This window comes from Leptodactylus fuscus, chromosome 8 (genome assembly GCF_031893055.1).
Source record: "Leptodactylus fuscus isolate aLepFus1 chromosome 8, aLepFus1.hap2, whole genome shotgun sequence".
NCBI lineage: Eukaryota > Metazoa > Chordata > Amphibia > Anura > Leptodactylidae > Leptodactylus > Leptodactylus fuscus.
In genome coordinates, this window is record NC_134272.1 from 87,872,657 (window position 1) to 87,885,097 (window position 12,441).

The window sequence follows — 12,441 nt, forward strand, 5'->3', positions numbered from 1 at the left end:
ACTCACGCTTGCGAGAGCCGCCAACATGCAGCCTTACTTAGGACACCAGTAGACAGGCAGCCGTGCCAGGACACCATCGGCTGCACATGTTCGGGAAGCGCTGCTGCCCGGCTCAGTCTGGCCCGTATATGCTGCTGCCTCCATAGATCAGCGGACACTTCACTGAAGCAGTGCCGCAACACTATGTGGCAGAGCGCAGAAGCCCGGGGCCATGGACGTTGGTTGCGGGTGGCACACTGAGGAGCACCTGGAGGGGGGGGGGTCATGTGGACGAGAGGAGACTGGGGGCCAGGGGGGTGGGAGGCCACGAGAGGGATGTGTGCAGTGGGGCCATGGGAGCGGGGGTTCCGCGTGAAGAGGGGTCCTGTGGAGGGATGTGGGTGCGGGGGGAGCTGCAGGAGTTGGGGGCCGTGGTTTTGGCGGGAGAGGGTGGCGGGGAAAAGAAACGCAGGGTCAGGCTGGGCTCCCGCAGGAAAGGGGGGTGCCACGGGAGTAGCCACCGCGGGGGTGGGGGCAGATCGCAACCAAAATCAATTGAATAAATGTACATGACTCAACGCCAACCCGTGGACGAAGTCACGGGCAGATGCTAGTTCATAATAATTTTAATAAACCCTTTACAAGAAAGACACACAACACGTTCTCCATGAATGTACATTCATAATTTATTTGGTTTATAAATTAGAGTAATAATCGGAGGAGACGCAGAACATACAAATTGTCACAGTATCGATAAAACCTCCTCTTGTCGGCACTTACAGACCCTGAGGACATTGCTGTCATGGGGATTACAGAGACGAGACTTCTGGTCTCTGCTATAATAATCCGAAATTATAGAAAAATCTCCATGTAATAAGGGAAGAAGCTACTATCCTAAATCCTGCCTCACCTCGCCAGAACATTCAGGTATCTCGGGTCTCAGGCCTAGTTCCTGACTAGTGTAGATCTTCCTAAATCAGCCGTGTCCTGCGCCTGTCGGGGTGTACAAAACGCCAGTCATAATAAATCTGCCCCAGTGACTGCAATAAAACAAATCAATTTTATGTTTATTTGATGGTCCGGTTTAGCGGACTGGTAAAAAAAATCAGCCACGTGACTAAATCCCAAGAGTGTCACCCCGTCCTGACAACACCGGAGTCACCGTACAATAAATCCACCATATTGCAGAGAATCATGATCATGAAGACGTTCGGTTACATGTAGGAAAATCCTAGCTAAAAATTACCAAATTGTATGTTTTAGCCCCCGTACAATTGAGATAAATCCTCTTAAACATATAGAAGTCTATTATAGGCAGTAGAAGACGATATCGGAACCCTGCGATATAAAGTAATGAAAGCTTCGTATATGGACTAATGGATTACTATAGATCGGTGCATATAAAGGTGGGATCCAAGATGTGGCCCCTTATCGCTCAGACTACTTGTATATAAGGCGCTGTGCTTAATATACAGTGTAGAGGTCGCAAACCCAAACGCCACAGCTGATCTATGGGGGGTCCTGGGTGTCGGACCCCTACGATCTGATCTATCCTAAGGATATGTAAGTCCTGGAATATCCCTTTAAAGTGTCCGCTCACCTCGATGTACCTTCTCATTTACATTTCGATGTAACATGTCTTCTATTCCGCTCACACGCCGCAATGGATTTAGGATTCGGTGGATGGACGCATCAAACACCTCAGAGATCCCATAATGTAACAGCGCCTGCTGCATCTCTGGAAGGTTTTGCTGATTCCTCCACATAAAGCCGCTGCGCAGTGTCTGGTAAGCGCGGCCCCCCGCTGTGTCCAGCACATAAGTGTATTCAGTACTGACACTGAACCAGCAGGGGGCGTCTGACAGGCAGCAAACAGAATTGTAAATGCGGTTATGATGTGAGTGCAGAATCGTACAAGAGAAGCCAGATATCTGCCATAGACAGGTCCCATCTACATGAACAGCTCAGAAAGGGATAGAAAGAGGTTTTACAATCAGCCAGACATTGGCGTAACATTTACCTTCACATGTTCAGTCACCGTGTAACGGGATTGTCCAGTCATATGTATGTAAAGCTTACAGGGGGGTTTATAGGACTTGTATATCCCTAGGACAGGTCATCAGTATGAGATTGGTGGGGGGTCTAACACCTGGGATAACCACCAGTGTTTGGGAGAGCGCTGAATACTATAACACAAGGGCTGTGCTTGAGATTACAGTTCAGTCCCATTCACTTGGATGGGACTGAGCTGCTGCTGTATCGTAGGAACGTGATATCATCACTACAGCATTGTGGCCTCTTCATATAACTGATCTGTGGGGGTCCCGGGTGTTGGAAACCATCGCTCACATACTGATAACATAGATATATACATGTAGGATAGGGGGTAAATGTGTGATGGGTAAGGGTCTGAGCGCTCACACCTCCATCGATCATGAGAATGGGGGTCCGTTGTCCTCCGCATGAATGGAGCAAATCCAATCAACTTCTATGGGACAGAATATAACGCTCGGCCTCCTCCGGCAGCCCCATAGACCTTCAATATTTAAATGGGGGACCCCCAGTCTCCTGATCAGTCGGGGTCTCAGCTGCCAGACCCTCACCATACAGACACCTAGCCCTTATTCTGTGTATAGGTGATCCTGGGAAAGCCCCTTTAATCAATCAGTACAATGAAATCTCCACACTTATCTGCTCACAGCTGCAGTTTGTTACAATGTATCAGTGACTGTTTAGAGTCTCGTACAGTAAAAGATATTTGTGCTGCTGTATTGTGCTAACATAGATACATTGTACCAAACTGCTGCTGTGTGAGCGGGACCAGGTCAGACCTGTGAAGGTGAACGGGTTTCTATTCACCCAAAGCAAGCAGAGATCTGGGAAACGGTGAGCTGACACACGAGGTGTATTAGAAAGTTACTGAATAATTTATTATATAGTGACTGAGCTTTATTTACAGGAGACTGGAGATCCCCTTTAATTCTACGTCCCACCCGTTACGGCTTCCATATCAGATATAAAGCGGGTAAATCTTAGCACCTCGTAGATTTCTTACACAGCTCCCAGATATCGTGTTGGTGTGAAGCGTGCCGAGACTTGGAGCCATTTTAGGCTGCAAATGCAAACACAGATCTAGTGTATATTAAAGGAGCACTCGGGTGTTACGTCTAGTGCAGGGTCTGAGGGGGCGGGGCATGACAATGACAGTCCAAATAGATTCCTAGGTCATGCTCCGCCCCCTCAGACCTTGCACTAAGCACAGCGCTCTTATCTGGACTGCTCCAGGAATGGATAAGTGTGAATACGAGCCGGACAAACAGAATTAAAGGCATGTCTGATAAGTGGACACAACATTTCTTTGGAATTAATGAAACTGATCGGTGGTCACAGACCTTCGGCCTCCTACACGGATCTCCAGAGCGCACCTTGAAAATGTTATATATTCTCCAAGACCAATTCCAGCCACGACTGCCATAGACATGAATTGTAAGCCCATGTTCACATACAGCAGATATGTAGTGCAGATCCAAAATGGAGAATAGTCCAAAACTCGGCATGCCACGTGTGCAGTGGAAAAATTTTGCTACATGTAAACGTACTCTAAGGGCCCCTTCACACAGCGTAAGTGCGCCGCTCATTTAGACACGTATACACGTGTCCGAGCGTGGCGCTTCAAAACAGAGTCCATTGATTTCAATGGGAAGCGCGCGTATATCGGACACTCTGTTTTGAAGCGCCGCGCTCGGACACGTGTATACGTGTCTAAATGAGCGGCGTGCTTACACCGTGTGTCCTATCATGGCTCCATATGAGGCGCATGCCATTTATCGTCTTAAAGGGGTTTCCCAGACTCAATTGTTTAGGCCTGCCAAAGACGATTAGGTTCAGCGCTCGGTCCCTTACAGTTCGTGGATTGTCAGAGCACGTGTGACCGCCATACTGTTCAAATGGGGGAACTTCCAATCCAATCAACTTCCAATGGGGAACCCTGTGATCAGACATTTGTTTTGTTCATGGGACAACCCCTTTAAGAGCATGGACTGGACCTATGCAACCATTTGCAACATCTTGACTACAATTCGCAGGCCGTAGTTGTGCAGCTTACAAACCTAAGGCAATAAAACGCAGGTGGCATCGGCCCGCCTAATGATCAGGCGCCCCCCTACGAAGGTCATGAACCAGAAAGTGATTCCCAAGTTAATGGCCAAACTGCCAAAAACATACTGTGAAGATATCGATGCATGCAAGACACAGTCCATCTCTCCCATCTTGGAAGGCCGGGGATGCGCCGCGGCTTTGATTGGGTCCCGATTCTTCTTGTATCCCTGTATCTGTGCTGAGTGATGGCGGGTCCGTGTGACGCTAGCACATATTGCAGGTGCTCTGTTTGGCATTGCGACTCCCCTGCGCCTGAATTTAGATAGTATAAGGTTATTTGGCACAGGACTGTAATAAGCTCAATACAATAGCAGTAACATAGTATGTAACATACAAGGTACAATAGAGTAACACGCCAAGGAAGGGAGAAGAATAATCTTTGGACTTACCTGTGTGCACAATGCTGTGCTACGACGCATGCAAAATCCTAAGTGTGTCGGTCAGGGCGCTGAAGGGAAAAATATTTGGAAGAAAAATGTATTTCTTTTGTAGAATTGTGATTTTTTTTTTCTTTTTTGAGGAGTGTTGGTCTATTGGTACCTTGTACATTGTGTCATATCCAGCTGCATGCATGTTACATGGCAGAGCGGACACGTAAGGACACGGACACCATTAATACATACAGAGGATATAAGGTGTTTACCATCGCAGTCAGTGAAGGTCAGTGGGGGATCCCACCCATCAGACCCCGTAAGTCAGGAGGACGGAGGACTTCTGACCCCCTGTTCTGGAGCGGTGGTCATTGGGTACACCATCACTTCCACTGAACTGAATGGATCATTGTAAGAGCGGCCGATCCTCGCTCCATTCAGAACCTCGATTTCCTGATTAGCGGGGTCTTAACGCTCAAACCCCCACTGATCTAACAGTTATCTTTATCCTAGGTATAGGATGGGAAAACCCCTTTAAGGTGGTCGTCCACCCCTGAAATTAATCGGATCACAGGACGTTTTGCTATTGATATTTACTGCGATCGGATATTATCTGCAAAAGTGATCAAGGACTGACGCTATTGACGGTGGCATCTAAAGGGTTAAATGCTCGGGGTCAGAGTTATTCCCATTCTGGGCCTAACAGCAGATGCCAGGCCTGCCAATGCCTGTGTATATAGCGGAGCACCAGCTTCACCTGAAATAGAACTTGTGTGCCGGGCTCCAACATAAAATAACCCCGTAGTGACCCATGCAAAACGGAATATTGTCAGGGGTTAAATAAACGGCCATATTGAATAAATAAAATATACAAAAAAATTGGTATTTTGTGTTTTTATAATGATTTAGAGGATGCAATTATCTGACGATGGTGTCCCTGTAAGTGTCCCAGATTCTGGTCCATATATCACCATGCACATGTTAGATCCCTCCAATAAGCTGCCGCCTGCCATTGCTAACCCGGCCGCTTTCTACTCACTGCCTGCTGCCGTCTGTATTCTTCTTCGCTGGCAGAGAGAGCTCGAGCTAAAGCCAAATCCTCGTCTTCCTGAGAGCTGAGAGAGGAGAAAATATTCATTAGAAGAAGCCGCAAGACGGAAAACCAGAAGGCGCAGAATAAGCGACGTGGAGAAAATCCCCCAAAGAAACCTTCCTTAATCTATGGGACAACCAATATGGCCAACGAGACAGGACACAAAAAGCTGATCCGCCGGCATGAATAAGGTGACTGCGGCTCCTAGACGCCATTATCATGGCCATACCTGTGCTGCGGAACGGCATTCTGTGCTGATTCTGCAAGTGACATTTCCAGAGCCCTCTGTAAAGCTTCTTCTTCTGTCTAGAAGTGAAATAAAACCATACAGGGAACAAAAGTCAAAAAAATTCCAAATAATAGTTGGAGAAGCAACTTACAGCAACCATTTCTACACAAGGGTTTGTGGGCTAAAAGTATTGATAACCTATCTTAAGGATAAATCATTTGTATCAGATCAGAGGGGGTCCGACTCCTGAAACCGACACCGATCAGCCGCCATTACACAGTCCCTATTCAAGTGAATGGGAGTTGATCTGCAGTACCTGGTCTGGCCACTACAAAGAACGGCGTTATCTGCTTCCTGTTCCATTCTCTGTTCATCCACTGCTGATCAGTGGGAGTGCTGATGGTTGGACCCCCCTGATCGGATATTGATAGCCTATCTTTAGGAGAGATCATCAATATTTTAAGCCCGGAAAATCCCTTTAAGGAAAGAACAAAGAAATGATGCTGGAGCCCCACAGTGTTATCAGATGTAGTTCTTGTTTATGGTGCTGGGGTCTGGTTGGTGCAAAATAGAAGCAAGGTGTTAAGAAGTTGGGTCTGCACTTACTAATCCATTCTGTAGGGCGGCTGCGGCAGGGGGCTGAGCACTCGGGACACTTGGTCTGAAAAAACACAGAACACACAATATAACTGTATAGATCTACTAGACAGAAGTCAGATCATGGTTGGCCCATCGGTTGGACTCTCACAAGTACTAAACGGGGAACAAGGCTGCACAAGCACCAGCAGAGACATCATGTGACCCTGTGACTACTGAGCGAACCAAGTCACTGCACAGACCCAGGAGTAGATGCTGCAGGGTAAGGAGACCAGACCGGCCCCGGGACTTGGATTTGGGGTTTCTGAGTAGTTTCCGCAGTTGGGTTACTGTGCTGATCCTTTAAGGAAATATACTGACCAATATGCAGAGCGCTAACTGCTTCTAGTCTTGTACTGTGTATAGTACAGGAGTCAGGAGCGGCCATAGACAGCTGATCTGTCCAGGGGTCAACTTTCATCCCCCCTCCAATATCAGATATGTATTGCCAATCCTAAGAAGAGGCCATAGAAAAAAAAAATCCTAGCCAAGTCGTCTAATGTGTCATACAATACAATACAGTACAATACAACAAAGGTTTTTCCCCGATACCTGCTGCGTTGCGTTTGTGGCGCTGGCTTGGCTGCTGTGTGACTAGAGGAGGCCGGGGCTTTGGAAGAAGAGGAGGAGGCCTGAGAGCGGAGCACTGCAGCATGCCTGGAACAGAAATGGAGAGTTACCAAAACCAGAGCGGTTAGGGTTAAAAAACAAAAGGAGTTGTCCAACTAAATTGAAAAACTGTAAATCGCGTCACTAAGATCATTCGCCATTCTGATGCTTTCCAAGTCCCTGCTGGTCTCTAGATCCCGTTTCAGTCCCGACACGCAGGAAAGGCCCTGGCGGCCAATCACTGGCTGAGACAAGTCACCGCTGTGGCTAATGACTGACTGAGCTGCGTCAGGACAGGGCCACTAAGTAGAGATCAATAGGGACACAGTAAGCACCGGAGTTGGGGGAGGGGAATCAGTGAGGATACAAGACAACTCACCCTGCCCGGGAGATGGGGGCGCTCTTTCCTTTACACTCATGGTCAAGTGGATGTCTATGCTTGAGGCAGAAGTTTCCATGGCAGTCTTCACATATCACCTTCATGAGCTCTTTCTGCTTACAGCCCGGCTTCCCACATTTATTAGTGAATATCTAAGGAGAGACACAGAAAGCGACAGTCATGAACCTCACCGCGAGACAGAAGGGCGGCGGGGACACTGGGAACTCGGTCATCTGCAAAACTGCAAGACTAGCAGAAATACTCCCCTCTCATCTACGGGTTGTGTCTGATATTGTAGCTCACCATTCACCTTAAGAAGTTCTCCAGACTTAATCATTGATGATCTATCCTTAGAATAGGCCCCAATTTAAGGTTGATGGGACAGGAGGGGCCCCAGCCAAGGAGCTGCTTAAAGAGACTGCAATGTACCGGTGAGTGCCGAGACGTCTTCACCAAGCACAGTGCCAAACACTTGTATAGTGGTTGTGCTTGGTATTGCAGCTCAGACCATTCCCTGGACTGGAACTGAACTGCACGGAGGACGTCACCGATAAACAGAACATCCCATAGCCCGAGGAGCTGCAAACAGCTGATCCACAGGGGTGCCGGGTGTCGCAAACTATTCTAACGATCGATCATCAAATAGTTAGGTCAGAAAACCCCTTTAAGGCTGAGGCCCCATGGGCCATGAACACATTGCGGTTCTTTCTGCAGCGCTTTGAAGAGAAACTTCACAGAGTTTTCCTCCGCAGACTATCTCTTACCATTATATCTACGGGAAAGCCGCCGCTGTTTCCGTAGATATAACTGACATGCTGCGATTTCCAAAACCGCAACGGTTTTGGAAATTGTAGCATGTCCGTGCTGCGATTTCTTCTGCAAAGTGGGCATGGGATTTGCATGAATATCATCCACTTTGCAAGTACTGTATAACGCCGCGATTTTTCCTGCGGCGTTTCCGGCCCATGGGGCCCCGGCCTAAACCAGCAATCCCGTCCTCTCCGCACCTTGCGCTTCTGCTGAGCCGGGTCAGACTTGCAGTCACGATCGATGTGTTCCCCGACGACGATGTCTGGGGTCTGGCCTCTTTTAACAGGGATTGGGATGTTACACAGGGGGCAAACCGGAACCTGCACATCCTGTAAGAAAGTAGATGACAGTGTCAGAGAGGACGTCCCCATAAAAACCACCCAAATACCTCCAGAGCAACTAGTCACATGGTGTTACCTTCTTATACGCGGAGCTGCAGCTATGGAGGGCGTATGTTATGTGGTCTTTGCAGAAAATCTGCTCACAAGCGTCACATTTGAGAGGTAGAAAATCTGTGAGAGGAGAGGGATGATGTTACTCCTATAGTTCTTCCTGGCTAGTGAATAGGATTCGGATTCAGGGACAGTCCTTACCCAGCTGCTTGCAAGTCGGTTCTGAACAATGCTTCCCCAGGTCCGGGAACTCCATGGCGGTAATATACAAGGAGGTGAGGGCTGCCTGGAAGTGACGAGAGCGAGAAGATACAGTGTGAGTACAAGGAGATGTGGGGACAAGGAGCAACGGAATGAGGGTGGCCACGTCACAGGACACAACCTATAGGTGGAGAGGCTCAGCAATGAGGACTCACTGTGACCATGACTAGCCACGCCTACCCAGCAATCATGGGGGCCATAAGATAAGAACACCCCTTTAAAAAATGGCCCCTCAAGTTCCCTCTCTGATGGCGGACATTAATGCCAGGGCCCAGCTGAGGTTCAGGTAGTTCTCCCCGGTAGCCAATCAGATGTTTGCTCATAAAGCAATGACATCCTTGGTTAATATGGGAACTGCTCCACTTTTGATAAACCTTAAAGGGATTTTTGGGTTACGTTGCCCCCAAGTCACATGCTCTGATGCAATGAGGGGGACAACTCAGCCTCCGTCCATTTACCCCAGTATTCCCCGTCTTGTGGCTCTTCGCTTGATGTAAAACTACAACTCCCAGCATTCCTGACAGCTCGGGGCATGCTGGGGATTGTAGTCCTGACTGATCTATTCCACCAGGTGCTGCGTCTCCTGCCATGACTTGACTCCAGTCAATAACCAGGACACTGAGCTTGTCAGGGGATGCAGCAGCTTCATAAATATGGCGTCCGCCCAAAATACTGGCGGGTACAGGCTGATAAATCTGCTCAGATCAGACTATGTATTAATGGCGACAAATACTTCTATCCGGTCAGTAACTTCTCAATAGACTTTACATAAAGATTATAGGAAAGTTGTAATAGAGCTACAGAGAGAAAAATGCTTCTTTCCCCACGTAACAGGCTTCTCCCTAAACTGACATTCTGCTGAATCTATTTTGACAAGAGATTACATAGAAGCATATGGAGAAGGGAGAGTGAGCAGGAGCTGAGCAAGGAAAACAGGTTGCAGCTAATAGTCAGTTTCTATCTCAACCCAAGAGCTTTATTTACCCCCATGTAGGTCAGGACTTCTCTAGAATCTTCTATATGGTGCTGTCACTGATACATAATCCTGTTTTCTCCATGTGCAGTGTATGGGGAACATCAGGGAGAACTAGAACTTATAGAGAGAACCCGCAGAGGGGAGAATGGCTAATAATATACGGAATAGAATGGACTGAAAGATTGGTGTAACCAGAACTCATCACATGTATACAGCAGCACTCTATATACAGCAGCTCTCCTCTGTATACACACCAGCACTCCTTATACACCAGCTATCCTCTGTATATACACCAGCACTCTATATACAGCAGCTATCCTCTGTATACACACCAGCACTCTATATACAGCAGCTATCCTCTGTATATACACCAGCACTCTATATACAGCAGCTCTCCTCTGTATACACACCAGCACTCCTTATACACCAGCTATCCTCTGTATATACACCAGCACCCCTCTGTATACACACCAGCACTCTATATACAGCAGCTATCCTCTGTATACACACCAGCACTCTATATACACCAGCACCCCTCTGTATACACACCTGCACTCTATATACAGCAGCTCTCCTCTGTATACACACCAGCACTCTATATACACCAGCACTCCTCTGTATACACACCAGCTATCCTCTGTATACACACCTGCACTCTATATACACCAGCACTCCTCTGTATACACACCTGCACTCTATATACAGCAGCTCTCCTCTGTATACACACCAGCACTCTATATACAGCAGCTCTCCTCTGTATACACACCAGCACTCTATATACACCAGCTATCCTCTGTATACACACCAGCACTCTATATACACCAGCACTCCTCTGTATACACACCAGCACTCTATATACACCAGCACTCCTCTGTATACACACCAGCACTCTATATACAGCAGCTCTCCTCTGTATACACACCAGCACTCTATATACACCAGCACTCCTCTGTATACACACCTGCACTCTATATACAGCAGCTCTCCTCTGTATACACACCAGCACTCTATATACAGCAGCTCTCCTCTGTATACACACCAGCACTCTATATACACCAGCTATCCTCTGTATACACACCAGCACTCTATATACACCAGCACTCCTCTGTATACACACCAGCACTCTATATACACCAGCACTCCTCTGTATACACACCTGCACTCTATATACAGCAGCTCTCCTCTGTATACACACCAGCACTCTATATACACCAGCTATCCTCTGTATACACACCAGCACTCTATATACACCAGCACTCCTCTGTATACACACCAGCACTCTATATACACCAGCACTCCTCTGTATACACACCTGCACTCTATATACAGCAGCTCTCCTCTGTATACACACCAGCACTCTATATACAGCAGCTCTCCTCTGTATACAAAGCTTATGGAAAGGTTAGATACCCTAAAGGGAGTCAGTAAACAGCAGACGCCATTATAGTCCATTATGGAGAGCAGGAAATGATGGCGGATGAATAATTTCCAACATCCTCATTACAGGGCAAGTGATTTTTTTTTTTCTATAATTAATGCAAATTAAAGGGGATGTCCAGGAGTTATTGGAAACTCTGGGGTTGCTGTAAAATAAACAAAAGTCATATTACCTTTCCCCAAGGCTCCGCTGTACAGTCCCGGTCCCATAGTGGGACTCACTGGGCCAGAAGTGAGGAGACTGACATGACCACTGAGCCCAGTCACCAATGATTGACGTCTCTGCCCCAGCGAGTCCCTGTACGGGAGGGGAAGGGGCCTCGGACTGTACAATGAGGCACTGGAGATGGTCACGTGTGACTTTTGCTTATTTTACAGCCACGCTGGACGCCCCTGAGGTTCCTTTAATTCCTGGACAACCCCTTTAAGCTTTGTCTGGGCAGGACACACTGTAACAAACCCTCAGCTGTTGGATAGTGTCAGGTCTTTGGATCCTGAATATGAGAAATTGAAACAAAGTTGCAGAACTTTATTGTACAAGGACTGAACCTGAAGTGGACAATCCCTTTAAGAGCTCTGCTGACAGACCAGTGACTGCCCCTCCCCCCCTCTATAAGGCCTCACCCTATAGAGAGCACCACAAGGCGCAGGTCACCCCACACACCGCGTACAGTCCGTATACAGGACGTATCCCGGGTATATTACAATCTCCTACGTCACTGTCACAGCCCGATATAAGGCGACTACACCCGACACTACTCACCAGCACCCAGCCTGCGGCTCAGACACCGGACATGACGTCACATCCGCCCCGTTACTCTGGAGACCGCAAGCTTCCTCGCAGCGCCAGTCAGCCATTGGCTGCCCACAGCTGTCCGTCAAAGGAGGAGGCGGGACTAAGCGGCCATGTTGGTACACCCAAATGTACGGAAGCCTGGAGGGATCGCAGTGACAGCTCATCATGTGATGTGTGTTGTGTAACTCGGGTGACTCAGGAGTTTAGTTTCTTCTACAATTCATCATCTGATGGCAGAAGAAACAAAAACTTCACAAAAGTGAAAATTAATATTTACCTTTCTCCATTTTCACGTAGATTTTCGCGGTCGGTAGT

The 12,441-nt window shown here is 47.8% G+C and overlaps 1 protein-coding gene across 2 annotated transcripts; it reads right to left on the reverse strand.

Annotated features, from left to right (window-relative positions):
- Positions 1-640: 640 nt before the first annotated feature.
- ZFAND2B (zinc finger AN1-type containing 2B) lies at positions 641-12,134 on the reverse strand. 2 transcript variants are annotated; one of them, XM_075284635.1, is made up of 10 exons: positions 12,094-12,134; positions 8,858-8,942; positions 8,682-8,776; positions 8,462-8,593; positions 7,455-7,606; positions 7,019-7,123; positions 6,437-6,491; positions 5,831-5,907; positions 5,548-5,623; positions 641-4,389 (listed from the first exon to the last, which is right to left on the reverse strand). In XM_075284635.1, exons 2-10 carry the CDS (start codon positions 8,910-8,912, stop codon positions 4,342-4,344), a joined length of 795 nt encoding a protein of 264 aa, XP_075140736.1. In that variant the 5' UTR covers positions 8,913-8,942; positions 12,094-12,134; the 3' UTR covers positions 641-4,341. The 2 variants fall into 2 exon arrangements, with proteins under 2 accessions (XP_075140736.1, XP_075140737.1); XM_075284636.1 differs by lacking the exons at positions 641-4,389; positions 5,548-5,623; positions 5,831-5,907; positions 6,437-6,491; positions 7,019-7,123 and having other exon boundaries at positions 7,451-7,606.
- Positions 12,135-12,441: the final 307 nt, after the last annotated feature.